The 18,248-nt window shown below is 48.9% G+C and overlaps 4 protein-coding genes across 4 annotated transcripts; 3 read left to right on the top strand and 1 right to left on the bottom strand.

The window, feature by feature from the left end:
• The first annotated feature begins 1,387 nt into the window (after positions 1 to 1,387).
• Positions 1,388 to 3,642, top strand: LOC120665119 (prolyl 4-hydroxylase 2-like). Its single transcript, XM_039944562.1, has 5 exons — positions 1,388 to 1,992; positions 2,534 to 2,591; positions 2,684 to 2,859; positions 2,954 to 3,014; positions 3,168 to 3,642. The coding sequence occupies exons 1-5, from the start codon at positions 1,660 to 1,662 to the stop codon at positions 3,476 to 3,478; spliced, it is 939 nt and encodes a 312-aa protein (XP_039800496.1). The 5' UTR covers positions 1,388 to 1,659; the 3' UTR covers positions 3,479 to 3,642.
• Positions 3,643 to 4,534: 892 nt separating this feature from the next.
• LOC120665111 lies at positions 4,535 to 6,453 on the top strand. The gene is made up of 2 exons (XM_039944549.1): positions 4,535 to 5,016; positions 5,921 to 6,453. The coding sequence occupies exons 1-2, from the start codon at positions 4,742 to 4,744 to the stop codon at positions 5,958 to 5,960; spliced, it is 315 nt and encodes a 104-aa protein (XP_039800483.1). The 5' UTR covers positions 4,535 to 4,741; the 3' UTR covers positions 5,961 to 6,453.
• A 776-nt stretch (positions 6,454 to 7,229) lies between these two features.
• Positions 7,230 to 8,265, top strand: LOC120665103 (rRNA 2'-O-methyltransferase fibrillarin-like). The gene has a single exon (XM_039944537.1). It carries the CDS (start codon positions 7,598 to 7,600, stop codon positions 7,952 to 7,954), a length of 357 nt encoding a protein of 118 aa, XP_039800471.1. The 5' UTR covers positions 7,230 to 7,597; the 3' UTR covers positions 7,955 to 8,265.
• Positions 8,266 to 13,011: 4,746 nt separating this feature from the next.
• LOC120665083 (vesicle-associated membrane protein 721-like) lies at positions 13,012 to 16,557 on the bottom strand. Its single transcript, XM_039944517.1, has 5 exons — positions 16,186 to 16,557; positions 14,216 to 14,357; positions 14,001 to 14,121; positions 13,829 to 13,891; positions 13,012 to 13,464 (listed from the first exon to the last, which is right to left on the bottom strand). The coding sequence occupies exons 1-5, from the start codon at positions 16,373 to 16,375 to the stop codon at positions 13,315 to 13,317; spliced, it is 666 nt and encodes a 221-aa protein (XP_039800451.1). The 5' UTR covers positions 16,376 to 16,557; the 3' UTR covers positions 13,012 to 13,314.
• Between the last annotated feature and the right edge of the window lie 1,691 nt (positions 16,558 to 18,248).

The following is an 18,248-nucleotide window of genomic DNA, read 5'->3' as shown; positions in this document are numbered from 1 at the left end:
CGGCGGATCTGCGACAACAGCAGGAGAGAGGTGAAGGATTATCGCACGCACGGATCCAACAAGGGAAAATGGCGAGGGGGTGGAAGGCACCCATCCCCATCCACCTAGGTGAGGGGATCAAGGCGCGTGACGAGCAGGGATTGCGGCGCGTGCGGCCGGACGCGGGCGAGGAGAGCTTACCTCGCTGACGTGTGAGGCCCACATGGAAGTGAGATGAGCTGCGGGACCCAACTGTCGGAGAGAGGGGAGAGAGGAGCAGATCAGGGGCAAGAAGGACATTGCACTTGAACGTGCTGACCGGGTGCCAGCGCGTGCAGCTGGCATGGCGTGCCACGTCAGCAAATGTGGTAAAAATGAAACTCAAACTTCTCTCCGCTGGTATAGTTGTAGGTGCCATTCTAAGAGTGATAATTTGATGAGTGCCATTCGTTATAATGGTAAAAATTGTAAAAACCCCTAATACTATAGAATGAGACCAAATATGTGTATATTTATTTAATTCCCTGTTTTAGGTATACACATTCGGAGTGTACTGCATCACTTTGAATTTCCAAATACTGAGCCATGTGTAAATAAACATACCTTAAAATCTAAATAATTTTTGGTCAAAACGTCACATCGAATGTTTGGACACATGTATGGAGTATTAAATATGGACAAAATAAAAAACTAATTGCATAGTTCGATTGTAAATTGCGAGATGAATCTTTTGAGTCTAATTGCGCCATAATTTGACAATGTGATGTTACAGTAAATATTTACTAATAATAGATTAATTAGGTTTAATAAATTTATTTCGCAGCGAAATATGTAATTTGTTTTGTTATTAGTCTACGTTTAACACTTCAAATATGTGTCCGAATGCTTGAAAAATTTTACACCTAAAGAACTAAACAAGGACAAAGTCATAATTCAATAAACGTTGTTACATTTAGACATTGGATTAAACAAAAAGAATGACAAAGAAAAAAAATACTCCTGTGTGTTATGGTGAGCTTCAGTGATTGAGACCAACCGATCTTTGAGCTGCGCAGTAGCCAGTAGTATAGAAGGTGGATAGAAGGTCCGGTTCACGCACCGACGCACGGAAGCGGAACTTGCTACTACAAATGGTTTTTCCTCTGTTAATTTTATCTTATCAGTTTTGAAAAGTAATTTTATCTTATCAGTCAACCGCGCTTAGAAAAATTCACCGCCGGATTCCCCTTCCCCGCCGTCGTCTCCCCCGGTTTTTCCCGCCGGCCGTCCCAGCAAACCACGGGTCCGCGCCACCGCCCCGACCGACGCCCACGCCGCCGTGTCAGTTCCTCCCCCGGTTACGGTTTGGTTTCTTTCTTTATTCCCGCCATGCCGTGGGCAGGGGCAGGGCACGCGCGGCGCCCAGAAATGGAAACCAGCGACCGCGCGCACGACTCCGGCGACCCGACCGCCGCAAAAGCAAAATCCCGGCGGCCGCCGACGTATCGCGCACGAGGAAACCCACAGGAACACCTCGGAAGCCGGTCAAGTCAAGAGCTTGCTTCTCGCGCCCCGTATAAAGCCTGCGGCCGGAGCGGAGCCTTGCCGGTGGCCGCCGCCGGCAGTAGCCACTGATACGGGCACACTGTCGTCGATCGAGCTCTGTTTTGTTTTCCCCTTCTCCTGCGACCATTCGCCGCCATGAGGCTCCGCCTCCGCGGCGTGCTGCTGGTCCTGGCGCTCCTCCTGGCGGCCACCGCCGTGGTGCCGGTGCTCCTCCTGGGCGACGCCGACGACGGGGCCGCGGCGCGCGTTGCGCCGGCGCCGCCGTTCAACTCGTCGCGCGTGAAGGCCGTCTCGTGGCAGCCGAGGATCTTCGTGTACAGGGGCTTCCTCTCCGACGCCGAGTGCAACCACCTCGTGGAGCTCGGGAAGAAGAAGGTCCAGCGCTCGATGGTGGCCGACAACGACTCCGGCAAGAGCGTCATGAGCGAGGTGCGCACCAGCTCCGGCACCTTCCTCGACAAGCGCCAGGTAAACCCCACCCTCCCGCACCCACCTGCGGCCTGCCATTGCCGTGCCACCTCTGATTGCTGCGAGCACTGGAACGCACTGTTCCATGGGGCCTCGTCCTTGATCCCGACGGCGTCTGACGTCTCCGGCCTGCCGACCGCGGCGCCAAGAGCTCTGCAAGGTCAATGCTGCTACCCACCGGCAGCGTTGCTCTGAATCTGAAGGACTGGCGGCACGCCCCCGGCAACCCGTAAACATCCAGGCCGGCGTCAGTCGCCGGTGGTCGGTGGACCACTGGCTCCCCTCTGCGCAGCAATTACTAGGGTTGCAGGGATGGTAGTCATCCATGGTCCATGGCTGCGGCAGGCAGCAGCTGATGCTCCCTGCCAGTCTGCCACAGCACTGATTTGCCGCAGCCGGGACCAGTTTTGTAGCAAAAATGGCCAAGAACTTGTTGCTGAATTTTGCAATGGAAGTTTCTTTTTTTTTAAAAAAAAAGGTTGCAATGGATGATTGGATGATAAGTGATGTCAATGTTTTTTTCTGTTTTTGTGCTGCGAAGGACCCGGTGGTAACCAGGATTGAAGAGAGGATTGCGGCATGGACGTTTCTTCCTGAAGGTGAAACAGCGTATTCAGATTGTTTGCTTCTATTCAGAATGTATATTCAGGTTCAGGTCTTTGACGCGTAACAAACGGGGTGATTTCATCAGAGAACGCCGAGAACATTCAGATCCTCCGTTACGAGCAGGGTCAGAAGTACGAGCCGCACTTCGATTACTTCCACGACAAGGTGAACCAGGCCCGGGGAGGCCACCGCTACGCCACCGTGCTCATGTACCTGTCCACCGTCGACAAGGGAGGCGAGACCGTCTTCCCCAACGCCAAGGTAATTGACAGGTTCCATGTTCTTGGTGTGTACACTCCCAAATGCTTTATGAATTGTTGTGGCATACTGACGTTGCCGGTTTGAACTGATGCAGGGTTGGGAGTCTCAGCCCAAGGATGACACTTTCTCTGACTGTGCACGGAAAGGACTGGCAGGTGTGTGATCCTTCATCTCACAACTGAAAATCTGGCACCTTCAAATGGTTCCAGAATTTTTAGCCATGTCTGTCTGCAAGAACAGAAGCATCAGGCTCTGAACTTCTGAAAGTCTGAATCTTGAGGTTAACAAGGTCGATTTGCTTGTTGCAGTGAAACCGGTGAAAGGTGACGCGGTGCTCTTCTTCAGCCTCCACGTCAATGGAGTGCCGGACCCGCTCAGCCTCCATGGGAGCTGCCCGGTCATCGAAGGCGAGAAATGGTCTGCGCCAAAGTGGATCCATGTCAGGTCCTACGAGAATTCCCCAGTCCTGGCGACGGAGACTGAAGGATGCACCGACAAGAGTGAGCATTGCGCGCAATGGGCTGCAGCGGGCGAATGCGGGAAGAACCCGGTGTACATGGTAGGCACCGAGGGGTTGCCTGGTCAGTGCCGGAAGAGCTGCAATGTCTGTGATTCATAGGCTGTTTTACACTTCTTTCGAAATTCAGTATTGCAATCACTTTCTGGAACTATACTTGATGTGTACATAACTAGAGAAAGTTTTCTTCAGATAAAATGAGGCAGTATTTTAGTTTTCAGACAGTGAGCAGTAATGGTAATAGAATCCTCCTTTTTCCTATGTTATTTTTAAACCATCAAGCTTACTGGGAGTGCAGATGAAGCCTTTCAATGATTACTGCAAGGGAAGATGAAGTAACTTCTGGCATTTACTGATTCAGAAGAAATGGAATCTTCCCTACCACTGGCAGTGGCAGCAATGCAACTCCATGTTCCACTTTAATTTTGTTGCCTTTCATAACAGTGGATTTCAGGACAGCCAGCCAGTGTGTCAGGCTGCCTAAAAAAATAACCAACTCCTTTGGCACTTTCCACAACATAGAAGTTGTGTGGATTTTCCCATCTGCCACAGATTTCCTTTTGTTCAAAAAAGCTTTGTTTGCTAAACAAGATAATTGTGGATAAATCACATCTCAAAAGGAATTTAGAGCCTAGTTTTTCTTTTCATGAAATTCAAATTGAATGGATCTTCAGCACAATGTTTCCTCAGGACTGAAAATGAAAATATAATGCATAGTCAAGAACTCAAGATCCAATGAAAAGGAAAGTGACATATCACCTGAAAGTAGTGGCATGGAGATGTGTATTCCTTCAGGGTGCTGCTCACTTTGATGCTGCTTTTGCACCTCACTTTGCCAGTGTAATCTCTCACCTGTCATGCCGCCTCCTAGATTTGCTCAAAGATCACCTCTCCCCTTTATTTCATTATTCTAATCACTTTCATTTAATCTAGGTTATCCTCTAACCTTAGTTGTATTTCAAGGATAACCAAGGTGTAATCATGGACAAGAAAGCACTGCCAGCTTGACATCTGAAACTCCTGTTCATTCTCTTTTACCATTCAAAGATCTCAGAGAAAAATTAAAAAGGGAAAGGGTGAAAATACATAACTCAAAAAGCAAAGGACAGTAGAAGGCCATGGCTGCTGGCTTGCTTTGATTCGACCCTGGCCCCCAACATTAGAGACCCTTCAAAAGCACATCAGAACCTGCTGCAGAAACAAAAACTCTGAAGAAAACACACAGCCTCTCCACAATATATTGTGCTCCGAGAGGTGGCCTCTCATTGAGGACTGGACTTGCGCTTGTATGGTTGCACCACCTCATGAGAAGCTCGTAGAAGGGTAGTGGCAGCACAGAATTGCAACTGAAAGTAGAATTGGATTATGAGCAGGCCAGCTGGGTCTGCGAGGTGGACATCGGTGGTTGTGGTGGCCATCATCCTGCTTGGGGGCCTTGTTTTCGTGTCTATTGTGATGGAGAGGAGTGGGAAATCATCGCTTCCGGTGAGCTTCGCTGAAGTAGGTGGTAGGAGGATGGTGATCGGAACCAATGGAGGGTTGTCTGATCAGAGCACACTGGAGGACCTGAGGGATGGTGAAGATCCTTTGAGCAGTAGCAAGAGGAGGGTGCCCAATGGACCGGATCCAATCCACAACAGGTACCATCTCTTTCTTGCTTGCAACCATGGCATTTCTCTCACTCTGTTCTTTTTTTAGTATTTTTTTGAGGGAAAGGTCTCGATTTTTCTTCAAGAATAAAATTCAGGCTGAATACTACTAGCTTGGCAAGTCTCAACTTATAAATCAAGTTCCTCCATGCCCTTCTATACATCTCAGTATCAGGACATGATATTCAATTGTATGGTCATGTACTTACATGAAACTCTTGAGATTCTCATTTGAAACAAAATACCGAAAAGGCAGAATATGAGAAGAGCATGGTATCTAGTTTCTTGATCACGTCCTTCCAAAGACCCCTGATTCCTAATAAATTGTCTTTCTCATGTTTTTGGTGTAGAATAACTCAAATGTGACAGATTATAGTAAAAAATGACCTGCTTAAATGCTGATTTCAGTGCTTTTTCACTGTTTTCACTATAGGTTCTGTAAGCATTGATTTTCTAAAAAAAAGGCATCCATGTTATAAAATTTTAATGAGTGAATCTTCTTCTATCCAATTGTAAAATTACTTTTCGTTTCAGAATTCAGATGTCAGAAGTTGATAAAATATACCAAGATGGCAACACTGGAAATATGATAACACTCTTGTCCACATTGCACCAACATGTTCCCTGCTCCCATGATGAATTATTAAGTTAACACTTTACAAAGGCAAATCTAACCCAACTCCCTTAATGAGTATCCTGCATGCACTGATCATGCTCAATGATTAGTCAAGCATCATCTGAGGCAGTCAAACAAAGTACGTTCTACTATTCCATTGTTAATTAGCTATTGGTTAATCAAAAGGTCAATGTTGCATATCTTGAACACCACTTCTGGGTGTTCCAATCCATTCCCTTCCTCTAGTTTGCAATGGCTCACACTTCTGCATTCTTTCAGGGGAGCTGGAGAGTCAGGAAGATCACCAGGCCGAGCATAGGTTGCGGCACACACACTCCGATGAATGGAAGTTTCCCAAGTAGTACGTACTTGCTCTGGATCTGATCATTGTGTTGCAAGAAAAAAGGGTCAGAGCTACATCTGTGGTGGGTTGGCCAGGATGCTAAGTTTAACTAGGGCAAGATGGCGTGTCATGTTCTAAGCACTGCTATTTATGATGATTTTTGGCATACAAACTTTCGCTTTTGAAAAAAAAAAATCATTTTACCTATGGTGGTTTTGAAGACTCAAAAGACAGCGCTATCAACCTTCCATCTCACAAAATGCAGGCATCAAATTGAATTAAAGGTTGCGTAGTGAGGTATGGGCAAAGAGCTGTGCACATGTTTGTAGAAGTATTTATTCTCTCCTTTTTTTTCTCTATGTTTGTTTCCTTGTTGTATTGATTAGAAAAGAGCACATTGCAAGTTTTTGCTATAGTGGAACAGGTAAAGAGATGAGATAACCAATAATTTCCAAGGCTTTGTTTGTTATCTTTCTCGTGATGGGATGTGATCCAGATCCGTTCTGGTATCTGGGGTGTACAAATGCAAAAGTAGACCCACTCTCTAAAGATGCTTTTGATTTGCATATCTATTAGCATCAATGTAAAAAATAGTGTGCTATAGCGGCAAAATAGCGCCGCTATAGCGGTAAAATAGCATTTTGGCCAAGTTCCCGCTAAATTCTATAGCCTGCGATTTTAAACATTGATTAGCATGCAAATAACCTCGTCATACTGCAACAGAACATATATTTAGGAAAACGTGACAGTGAATTCACTCTATTCTGCTAGTTGCCAGCAGCAGTGTTTTTTCTCTCACAAAAAAATTAGCACCAGCCACTAGCTAGCCGCAGGAGGAGGGTAGATAGAGAGTTAAAGGGCCAGCTAAAGAAAAACAAAGAAGCTCCAAAACTGCCAAAGCATCATGGATCCTTTTTTAGCAACAGCACAAAGAGGCCCAAAGCACCCTAAAGTTGTGCGAGGAAGGCTCCAGAGTATCAGAACCTGTGTGTGTGTCCTTGGTTAAAGGATCCATGAACCTTCTTCATCTTGGGATTAATATATTTTTGCCTTGATCAGTCTTCTTCTGTCCTTGTCTGCAGTTGGATTGTACACTATTTTGCTCCATTTTAACTTCTGGTCTAACTTCCTCCAGGGGTTAAAAACAAAAAAGAAATAGAAGCCCCAAATTTCATGGGCTTCTGTTTCCATGTTTTCACCAAATATTGTCCTTGTATCGCCGTAGATGCACAAATTAAAAAAGATGGTAAAACGGCGCAAATATTTGAATCGTAGATGCACAAATTAGCTAGAAAGGATGGTAAAACGGCGCAAATATTTGAAAAAAAAAGTTGCCGGTATTCTGCAGCACCCCTGCCATATTCCCTGCTCTCGCCATAACTTCCCTGCTCCTCGTCGATCCATCTAACTTCTCCGTCTCCGATTTATTACGCCATGGCAGCTGCTAAACTGCTGCTAGCTTGCTTGGGCGCCATTGATTGCTGCCACTGCCCACTTCCCACTGCCCGTCACCTGTCCCTCTCCTCCACTCCCCCTTTAAAACCCCCCGCCACCGCCCTCACCTCAGACACCTCCAAGTTGACGAGCTAGCTAGCTAGTGGCGGCGGCCAGCAATGGCGGCCAAGTGGTGGCTCACCGCCTCCCTGCTGCTCTGCCTCGCCGCGGCCGCGGCGGCGGCGAGAGGGACGCCCCGCGGCGACTGCGACGACACCGCCACCTTCGCGTCCGCCGTCGCGGGCGGCGGCGGCGACGACGACGACAGCGCCACCGCCCGCGCCCGCGCCGGCGCCGTGGAGGAGGCCAAGACCGCCGACGTGTTCGGCGGCCGGACCGGCGGCGGCGGGCTCTTCGGCGGCGTCCGCGGGCCCCTGGGCGGGGGCGTCGCGGGGTTCGGCCCGTTCGGCGGGGCCGTCGCCGGCGCCGGCCCGTTCGGCGGGTTCGGTGGAGGCGGCGGCGGCGGCGGCCCGTAAGGTGGGTGGCTAGAGTTGCAACGTCGTGCCTACGTGGCTACGTTACGTGTGTGTGCGTGTAATAATAAGGTGCACGTACGCGTGTGCCACCCAGAACTCGTAATCCTGTCTCGTGACTGGGGGCGTACGTCACGTATGTATTCGCGTATGTGTGTGCATCGGCGTACACGTGTCAAAGATCCAGAGCGCGTGTGCGCGTGTGTATGTGTGGAGGTGTGTTGATCCATCGGTGAGTCGAGTCGTGCCTTGATCATGTGTTTGGACTTGTATCTTGTACCCTCTGATGGTTTGCTGAGCTTCCAGCCACTGTCGACACCGTGTCATCTTGCTCGTTTGTTTACCGGCAGCTCTAGCTCGCGAAGCTGCTTTTGCGGTTGACCGCTAGCTGCCCTCGGTGCGGTCGATTCCGAGACCCCTCCCAGCCATATGTGGACCCGAGTGCTTCTTCTCCTTTCTCCCCCCGGCTCCTTCCCCTTTCCTCGGTCGACTCCATGCTCCTCCTCTTCATTTCTTCCCCGGCCGCGGGCTCCCTCCCCCTCCGCGCGCCCCCGCGCGCGGCCTCCCTCCGCCTCTCGCGCGCTGTGCCTCCTACCTCCCTCCGGCGGCCGGCTTCCGGCAGATCCGCGCTGGATCTGCGGCGGTGCGGCGCGCCCGGGCGGGGCTGCGGCGGCGGAGTGGTGCGGCGGCTCTGCAAGCTGGCGGGGAGGCGGTGCGGCGGCGCCGGATCTGCGGCGGAGCGGCGCCCCCGAGCGGGGCGGCGGGAGGCTGGAGGCGCGGCCGGGCCGGAAGCGGGAGGCGCGGCGGGTCCGGCGGCCGGAGGCGCGGCAGGGCCGGCGCTCGCCCCCGGCGCCGGCGGTGGGTCGGCGGGAGGCGCAGCGCGCGCCCCCAGCACCGGCCGCGCCAGATCCAGTTTTTTTTTTCAAAAAATTTTCAACATTTTTTTTGAATTCCTTTGATTTTTTCGGATGAATATTTTTTAATGATAAAAAAAATTTCTTGAATTTTTTTCACTCTCTAATTTTTTTCTTGAATTTTTTTCCTGCTCTCCTTTTTTTTGCTTGAAATTTTTTTTGGTCTCCAAAATTTTTCGTCAAAAATTTTCTCTTTCCTAAATTTCTCTTACAAAAAAATTTCAAAATCGGAAAACGACAAAAAAATTACTAAAAATGGAGAAAAAAAACGGTCGGGAGATCGACCGTAGGGAGCCCCTCCCTACGGTCAACCGTAAATTAGCGAGACCCCTAGCTTTATGAGCGTGGCCCAGCTGCTTGACCACAAGGGAGGAAAATCTATATAGGAGTATTCCCTATCCTGCTATGGATAAATGACGTCATAAATTTTCGGAACGCGGCATTTACTAACAAACTGGCTCCATCAAATTTCGAAACTCGGGCCATTCAGAAAAAAAAAGTCCAAACTCGTCATATAAGGATTAGTAGTATCCTACAGAAACCCTGCAAAAATGGTGCTGAGGATCCGTGGCGGAGGACGGATTGGAATTTAGGTATGACGGAACTAGACTGACAAAGCAAAAGACTACAGTATAGCACCAGTGTGTGTTGTTGCTTAGTAGGCTTAAATGCATATCAAAACTACTCAGTTCAAAGTTAAGCACGCATTACCAATAAACTTTGAGGTATGGCGGCTGCCCTACCGAGCCCTCCGCCACTGCCGAGGATGTTCCGGGTGAGACCTAAGGATATCTATATCTCTTATAAAGACGATCCCCACTCACGATCATTGAATGCTATTTCTCTTAAACCACATTGAGTCACGTCACCTTTTTTTGTTTCAGCCGTTGGATTTTAGGTACAAACTACATCCTGATCATTCATTCTGGAACACCAACAGTCTTGCGCTTCCTCTCCCTCAAATGATTTCACTTCAGTTATTAGAAAAATCATCAATAGCACCACTCAGCATTAATCACACCACTCATATGTAGTCAAATTCATTTCAGTTATTAGCCCTCCAACAAGTCATATAGCCCCTCTCTATACCCCCCCCTCTGTTCCATCTTTAGCAGGTGAGATCTGTTTAGGCTGGACGGATCCTCTCCCCACGCCGTCCAGTAGCGCTGAAGAGGGGGGGGGGGGGGGGGGGTGATGAGTCAACGGCGGCTACGAGCGCGACAGACGGGCGGCGAGGATGGGTTGGGAATGAAGAGGTGCACGAACTTCTATCCTCGCCGCCGCCGCCGTCGGGGGTTGGGGAGAGGAGGGGAAGAAGATGACTTGATTGCGTACAGCTGGATCCGCGTGTCGGACGAGTTGGGTAGGAGAGACGTGAGCAAGAGCAAACCCGGCCCGTTGATGCAGTAAGATTTAGTTTATTATTCTTCGTCATTTTGTTTGCAGAGTTATCTAATCGAGTTCCATTTTTCTATGCATTCGATTTGATTTTTATAAATTATTATTGATTGAGAATTGATTAGAAACTACTCTTTTAATCCCGCAGCAACGCGCGGGGAAATCACCTAGTTTAATATAACCGTTGGACAACGTATTTGTGGTTTGCCACAAATATTATCGTCTCTTGACCGCGTAAAATCACAACCCTCTCTCCAATCCAACACTGGAAATTATTCAAGCCAAATCACCGTGTTCGAGTACTAAACTACTCACCCATCTTATTTCGAGGACCGAATCATGCAACCCACACAGGATCTGATCAGTCAACTAAAAGCCCATCTCCAAAGATCAAATTGCAGGTGGAGCAGGTTATAAAATGAGCTCACTTAGACCCTGTTTGTTACCGGGACTTTTTCATAGGTCCCTGGGACTTTTGGGACTAAAAACTCAAACATGAGAGATTTTTTGGGACTAAAAATCTGGTAGAGGCTAAAACTTGAGAAGTTCCTCAAGAGATGCTTTTTGAGACTTTTAGATCCAAATTCCACTCTACCCTTGCCCCTGGGTCCACCCACCGCGAGTACAGGCCACCCGTGACCCCCTCCCGCTCCCCCTCTCGATACACGCCGCTGCGCCACCCGCGCAAGGCCGCCGCCTGCACCGCCCGCCTGCAGCGCCACCTGCGCCCCCGCTCCACCCGCCTACATCTCCACGCCGCCAACAGCGCCGCCGCCGCCACCTGCAGATCCCAGCGCCTCCACCATGGACGACTTCACCCATGGCGCCCGCGCGCGCCCCACGGAGCTCCCTTCCACTCCTTCGCCGGCGGGGCGCGGGGTCATGGCGGCGGCGCTCCGAGCTCGGCCTACTCACTCCCCTCCCTCGTTCCGGCGCTGCTCCGGCCGGCCTCGAGTGGATCTGCGGCGGCGGAGCTCGGGCAGCCTCTGCTTGAGCTCGGAGGCCATGGCGGCGGCCATGGCGAGCCTTGAGTTCGGGCCGTTGAGGGAGGCGCAGACCAGGGGCATGGCAGCAACTCCTCGCGGCGGCCGCGAGAGGAAGGAGCACGGCGCGGCATGGCTCTGCAGGGAGGGGTATTTGGAGACCCGCGCGACCTCCCGGGCCGCAGCCATGGCGAGCCCGATGCGCTGGACCCGCCCGGGATGAGGACGTGGCGGCCTTTGAGCGGGATGCGCGGGGGCGCGCCAGGAAGGCGAGCGCGGCGAGGAGGCCGACGGGCAAGAGGAGGAGCGCCGCGGCTATGGCGGCGGGAGGTGGAGTGCGGGGATGGATCGGGGCGGCGGGGTTGAAGAAGTGGGGACTGGGCAAGGGTATTTGTGTCCTTTCACAACTTCATTTAATGTTCTCTAATCCCTTTAACACCTCAAACCAAACAGGTTGGGACTTTTTGTTTTAGTCAAGAGACTAAAATTAGCTCATGGACTTTTAACCAAACAGGGCCTTAGCTGCCCCGCAAAAATAGCTGTTGTGGCCGATCCACCTCCGAGGCGAGGTCGGTCGATCCAAGCAATGCAAGGTGTTTGCTCTAGAGAAAAAAAAAAGCAATGCAAGGTGATTGTGCCGGTGCTGCGGTTACTTGCCACCCGAAAGGCTGAAAGAAAGGAGCCCCCGGCGTGAAGGAAGGCGGCGGGTCGTGCCCGTGACGTGTACCGGCGCGCCGCTCCCTCGACGCCTTTGCCTCGACACCTGAAAGGCTCTGGTCAAAGGCTGCTTCAGCGCTCATGTGCTGGTGCCCGCCTTGCTTGAGCAGTGAGCGTAGCTCTACCTGAAGAAAAGCATGGCTGCATGGCACTCCAGGCTCAAGCTTGGGCTGGCAGCTCAGCCACGGGCGCCCAGCGGCAGCATCTGGCTGGGCTGGCAGCTCACCGGTGCAGCTGTCCGCCTGTCCCCGTGCAGGTGGACACGCGCTTGCCAACTCAGCCTAGTCGAACCAAATCTTTCTTTTTAAAATGGAACTCGAACCAGATCTTTTTTAAAAGGAAACTCAAACCAAATCTGGCACGTCTGAATTACAGGCTCGATCTCGAGCTCAACATTACAAGCGCAGAACTTGCTCCCTCAGTCCCAAAATATAAGCATTTATCGACTACCGCGATTCGCGTTTGACCATTCGTCTTATTCGAAAAATTTATGAAAATATTATTTATTTTGTTATAGCATGTTTTATCATCATATATATTTTAAATATATCATAATTATTTTTATATTTTTTAAATAAGACGAATGGTCAAACGTGATCAGCAAAAATCAACAAATACTTATATTCTGGGACGGAGTTTTAGCGTAGTTGAGCTGCCAAGGGCCACCGACCACGGTGCTTTTGTTTTAGCAGACCGTAGGGGCAAATTTTATTCGTAGAGGCACCGGGACTGAGGTCATCTGGGAGAGCGAAAACTATTGCGCGGGCATCAACTTGATGCGCCGACCTCACCGAACCAAATTCTAAGCAGCTTGTCACCACGGCTGATTCAAGCAAAGCATCAATCAGCACAAGAGCCAAGTCTAACCAAGAGTACGACTCCCTCAGGCGGGCTCAACCAGTCATCAAGTTATTCAAGTCCACATCCAGGAAGCAACTGCCTACCGGCACCCGGAAGCAAACCGGAGGCCGCGGCACACAGAAAAGCACGCGACGCGACCACCCATGCATGCGTGCTCAACGCGTACAATGACCAGTCGGAAGTCACAGATGAAAAATGACCTCTATTTCTATACACTGTTGAACGGCGAAGATCTGGGGAGCAAACGTAATAACTTCTACTCATATAGCGGGACCGACCAGGGTAGCATACAAGCTATACATGCACAATAGTAGCATCCAAAATTACACGACACTCGAACACCTTCGTCACCCAGTCACTTCCCACGACCAACCAACCAACCAACAATCAACCACCACAGAACAGACATCAGGAACGCTCTGTGATCACCAAGAATAATCAGACTCAACCACTAACAGAGCAAAAACTCCACATCTCGTCGTCGTCCTCACTAGCTGCCGCACTTGAAGCCGTGGCACACCGACAGGATGATGATGAGGATGAGCGCGATGATGATGCCCAGGACGATGAGCTTGATCTTCATGTTCTGCAGCCACATCTTTCGCCGCACCTTGGTGCCCTGCTGCCTGAAATCTTGTGCCTGCATGAAAAGTTTTGGATTCTCATTAGAATCAGTTACAGGCATCCAGTTTGGCATACATACAGGAAACAGACGCCCTTGGTGCTTTAGGTAGATTGAGTAGGACAGAACCTAAGACTTCTATGACAATTGCATTCATTATGCACAAACATTAAGAGCAAGTCTATCCAGGTCATGCCCATATGCCTCGTTCTCATGGGAAAGACCTATGCTTTCTATATGAAAATCTTCCTCGATATTACAGTAAAGTTTACAAGCTCTGTAAATAAAATATTGCATGATTACTTATTGGAGAAATACAACAGTTAAATGCAAAACTAATTGCAGGGTTTTGGAGCACTAATGTTGACATCATAAAGGTTACCTGAGAACGGAGATTCTCAGTCTTGTCAACAAGCAGCTCAATCTTCTCCCCACGGTCCAGAACCTGAATATCAAAATTGCAATACGGAATCAGGAGGAATATTTAAGATGTAACAATTTTTTTCCAGTATAATACAGATCTGTGTATCTTTTTGGGTGAGCTAATACATTACCTTCTCAATATTCTCCATCATCACTCCTTTAACTTCTGAGACTTGGGCCTTCACCTTGGCAAGCTTGCTGACCTCCTCAGGGTGGTCCACACAGTACTGCATGTGCTCTTTAAGTTTTGATCTTTAAATGATACAGACAAATAGAATCGTTAAAAAGGGAGCACTGCACATGATTGATTGATCAAGTATATCATATCAAAAGACAAGATGCATACCCAAACTCCCTGTTCAAGCTGTTTGCTGCTGCAGTAGCTGCTTTCCCACCACCATATTTTTTGGTGAAATCTTCCTTAACTCTGTCCAGGAAAGCAATGGGGATTTGCCGACCAACTGATTCAACAGCGACTACACAGTACGCTGTAGAAAAGCAAAAAATATTTAACATAAATTTCGGACTAGTAATTAGTCCAAAAATTACTACTAATTCTGCAACAAAACCGCTGTGACAAACCTTCACAATGGGGAGATAAGAAAATCTATATGCAGTGATATTTGATTCAGGTTAACAGAAGAGGACTTTGAGAAAATGGAAATAACAGAACTTCCATATTTGGATTGCCAAATAGAGGCTGTTAAATTTATGCAGAAACATATCCCCAAGTTTTCCATTTGGTCAGCTATTATAAAGATTAACAACTAACACACAGGTCAGCTATTATGTACTATGCAGTGTTACTTACAGTTGCACCAAACTTCTCTTGCACAATAACTTTGTATATTTGTTCTAGAGCAACCTGCAATCTATTGAAATGGGGACAGGGCATCTAAGTCATAACAGGCACTAAGAACTTGCTATTACAGCATTTATCACCTAACAGGAAGCAACCTCTTATATTAACCAGATTACCTCCATCCTTAAATACATGACGTTTATGACAAGCTAGTTAGTTAAAAAATGAACCAATTTGCTTGTCCTAAACGTCATATATTTAAGAACAGATGGACTACCAAATAAAAATACAATATAGCTAAACAGCAACAGCAATAGAAACGGAAAAGTTGAAGCTTCTACCAACTACCAAGTTTCATTTCATCTGATACACATATCAAGGCCTTTATCCCTCACCGAAGGCATCATGAGAAGCATCCGGCAAATTGTAGAATTGCCCCGAACCCAGAAAACCCAAAAAATGTGATAGCATTTGCTAAAATACAGGATGATCCAGACCTTTGACAATATTCAAAACACACACCACACAACGAGCCTATATTTTCCAATGTTCGACAAGGCGCTGTTCCGCGGCCACCTAGGCGCGCTTAGTCGCTGGGCGGAGGGGTTCCGCCTCGCCTAGGGAGTAGGCGGTACCATAGGCAATGCGGACGTCGGGCAGCGCTGGGGAGGAGGGGAAATCAGGCGACAGAGGCGCAGGTGGAGGTGCAGAGGTCGGGCGGCGACGGAAGAGGCGGAGGCGGAGTACCCAGCCCGGATCTGCTTCCGCCGCCCGCCGGGACCTCGATCTGCTCCTTCGTTGCCCGGATCTGCTTCCGTCGCCCGCCGGGACCTCGAGCTGCTCCGTTGCCCGGCCGCGGCGAGCTCGGGCTCCTCCCTCCCCACGATAAGCCTGTGACCCTGCCTGCTTCCTCTGCTCTAGCCTCCTTCCTCCTCTGCTCTGGTTCCGCCTCCTCCCTCTGCTCTGGTTTCGCCTCCTCCCTCTGCTCTAGCCTCCTCCCTCGCCTGCTCTGGTTCTCAAGCTCACCTAGGGAACGCCTAGAAAACGCCTGGGCGAGCCTAGGCGCGCTTAGGCGCTAGGCGGAAGGTGACTGCCTAGATACCGCCTAGCGCCTAGCCTAACATTGATATTTTCTGCTGCCGTGTGCCCATGCTGCCATGCAATCATACATAAAAATATCCGGGGGCCCTAAAAATAGCATTTACAGCGACTCCGGACCCTCCCAAAAACACATCTCAACTCAAACTGAGAGTCCAAACAGCTCCTCCGCTTGCTAAGCCTAAGTAACAACCCCCCGTCACTTAGATTAGCCTCGAAGCAACCGTCAAATCTAACCCACCAAACGACTCGATACGACCTAACCTGACCCTACCGAGCGGATCGAGCGAACCACCGCGAGATCTGCGCGTGGTCGGGCGGGAAACCCCGAATCGAGCCGGTGGGGGCGCAGATCCAGGCGGAACCAAGCGGATCGGAGCGAAGGGGGAGGGAAGGAGAAAGCGGAAGATACTCACTGAATCCGTCCTCGACGAGGTAGTTGAAGGTGTGGCCGTCGCAGTTGTATGTGAACTTGTTGTTGCTGGCGGGGAGCTTCTGCAGGCACTGGGCCGCGATGGTGGTGAAGTTGCCGGTGAACTCGGTGTACTCGGCCAGCACCACCGTGCCCCGCGCCACGAACGCGTAGATCAGCTGCTGCTGCCCCATCGCCTCGTCTCCGCTCCGCTGCTCCTTCGCCTCAAACCCCCGCTCTTCCGCTGCCGCCGGTGGAGAGCTCGCCGGAGATGGTGGGGATGCGGGGGAGCGGGTGGAGGAGGAGGAGGGGGGAAAGGGGGGCTCGGGGAAGGGAGGTGCCTGCCTGGTGCGCGTGGAAAGGAAAAGGGGAGGAAGAAATCGAATTCGGGGTGGGTGGGGACGCAGGCTTTTTGTGAATTGGTCCTCGGAGGGTAGTGATATTACGGGTTGAGCCTGGTTTGACCCGTTTTATGATTTTCTCGTACTGATCCGTTCCTCACTTTTTCCCACGTCTACGCGTACTCGGATCTCGGTCTCGGGTCGGCTGAAGATCTCGTACATTTTACGAGCAGTAGCATTAGTGTTTTTTTAATGAGAATGCAGTAGCATTTGTTTTAGATGAAGTTGAGCCACTCCACCGTAGTGGCTGTTGGAACTGTAGATTCCATGTAAAAGAATGAATCTATTCACCGCAGTGGTAAAATCAGTTCTGTTCAATTAAAAGACCAGCTATGCAATTAAATCGTGCGAACCAGTCAGACAAATAGATGGTTTTCATCACAGTTATTAGGACCAGATCGGTCAATCTGATCCGACCGATCGAACTGGGCACCTCTCCAAAAGTTTTTTGAAAGTTAAGCACCTCTATTTATTTGAGCTAAAAGATTGGTAAGTAATCGAACTGGTGGTTTTTTTTCTTTAAACCATCTGCTTTTGCGCATAAGAAATGGGATAAAACGAGAGCCGAGGTGGATGAGCAAAACAATATACGTGAAGGAGGCCGAGGTTGGACGAATAAATGCTACCATCTCCGTCCCAAAATATAACAATTTTTAGATTTGTTGAAGTCAAAGTTTTCATCTTTGACAAATAATATCTCTCAAAATATTAATTTAAATAAGAAAGTTACATATTACAATAGTTGGTTTTATTATGAATGAACTAATATCATTTTTATGTTATCAATCTTTATGGTCAAAGTTTAAAAGATTGACTTGAAAAAAAATCTAAAAATAGCTATATTATAAGACAGAGGTAGTAAAAATTTGAGGTATAAGAAACAGAGAAATCTACCATTACTCCATTTTTTTCATTTATATCTGGTATGAAATATTGCTCTATTTAGACTATTATTAGGAATCCACTGTCCAACCAGTTAGACCGATGAACCATTAAACTGAGCACTTTAGCCGTTTAGCGGTTCAATCACCGGCCCAATTCTAAATAACTATAGATTCCATTAAACCGGCTTTTCAGTGAAACTGGTTTAGAACTTTAAACAATAGACTGCTGCGGTATTACCATGCGATCTATGAACCACTTGTTCGACCGGTGAACCACTGGTTGGGGCCACCTTCAAACGAAGCAATTTAATTGGTGAAGCACTGGAAGTATCTTAGAGAAAAAAAAATATATTTTGCAAGGTCATCTACTTGATGTGCCTCCTGAACCTGACTCTAGGTTGCCTGTCAGCAAGGCTGATTCAAGCAAAAGCTTCTATCACAAAAGTCGCCTAACAAAGAGTACTACTCTCAAGCAGTCAAGCAGGTCTCGCATCCAGGAGTAAAATGCACCAGAGGTCCACCAACTTGTAAGGGTGTGACATTTAGGTCCACAAACTCCAAAAACGCATTTCTAGGTCCATCAACTTATAATCTATGGCACTTAGGTCCATAAACTCTAATAGTGCATTTTTTGGTCCATAAACTTGTAATTTGTGCCACTTAGTTCCATAAACTTTAAAAGTGAATTTTTAGATCCATAAGCTCCATCCATGAGCAGTCATGCGGCCACAGACACGCCTACAAAGGTCGCCCCAATATCGTTATCGAATATCTTTCAACCA

The sequence above is a fragment of the Panicum virgatum genome, chromosome 2K, assembly GCF_016808335.1.
Source record: "Panicum virgatum strain AP13 chromosome 2K, P.virgatum_v5, whole genome shotgun sequence".
In the NCBI taxonomy this organism is placed as follows: Eukaryota; Viridiplantae; Streptophyta; class Magnoliopsida; order Poales; family Poaceae; genus Panicum; species Panicum virgatum.
The sequence above is the reverse complement of the archived record's forward strand: the minus strand, read 5'-3'. Positions and strand labels throughout refer to the sequence as shown.

Excerpts from the sequence above, each read along its gene's own strand:
- LOC120665119 (XM_039944562.1), top strand. The coding sequence starts at position 1,660 with ATGAGGCTCCGCCTCCGCGGCGTGCTGCTGGTCCTGGCGCTCCTCCTG. Across the intron at positions 1,993-2,533 it reads CCTTCCTCGACAAGCGCCAG|GACCCGGTGGTAACCAGGAT; the intron begins GTAAACCCCACC and ends TGTGCTGCGAAG. Across the intron at positions 2,860-2,953 it reads CCGTCTTCCCCAACGCCAAG|GGTTGGGAGTCTCAGCCCAA; the intron begins GTAATTGACAGG and ends GAACTGATGCAG.
- LOC120665111 (XM_039944549.1), top strand. The coding sequence starts at position 4,742 with ATGAGCAGGCCAGCTGGGTCTGCGAGGTGGACATCGGTGGTTGTGGTG. Across the intron at positions 5,017-5,920 it reads CCGGATCCAATCCACAACAG|GGGAGCTGGAGAGTCAGGAA; the intron begins GTACCATCTCTT and ends GCATTCTTTCAG.
- LOC120665103 (XM_039944537.1), top strand. The coding sequence starts at position 7,598 with ATGGCGGCCAAGTGGTGGCTCACCGCCTCCCTGCTGCTCTGCCTCGCC.
- LOC120665083 (XM_039944517.1), bottom strand. The coding sequence starts at position 16,375 with ATGGGGCAGCAGCAGCTGATCTACGCGTTCGTGGCGCGGGGCACGGTG. Across the intron at positions 14,122-14,215 it reads AGCTTGAACAGGGAGTTTGG|ATCAAAACTTAAAGAGCACA; the intron begins GTATGCATCTTG and ends TATCATTTAAAG. Across the intron at positions 13,892-14,000 it reads TGATGGAGAATATTGAGAAG|GTTCTGGACCGTGGGGAGAA; the intron begins GTAATGTATTAG and ends TTTGATATTCAG.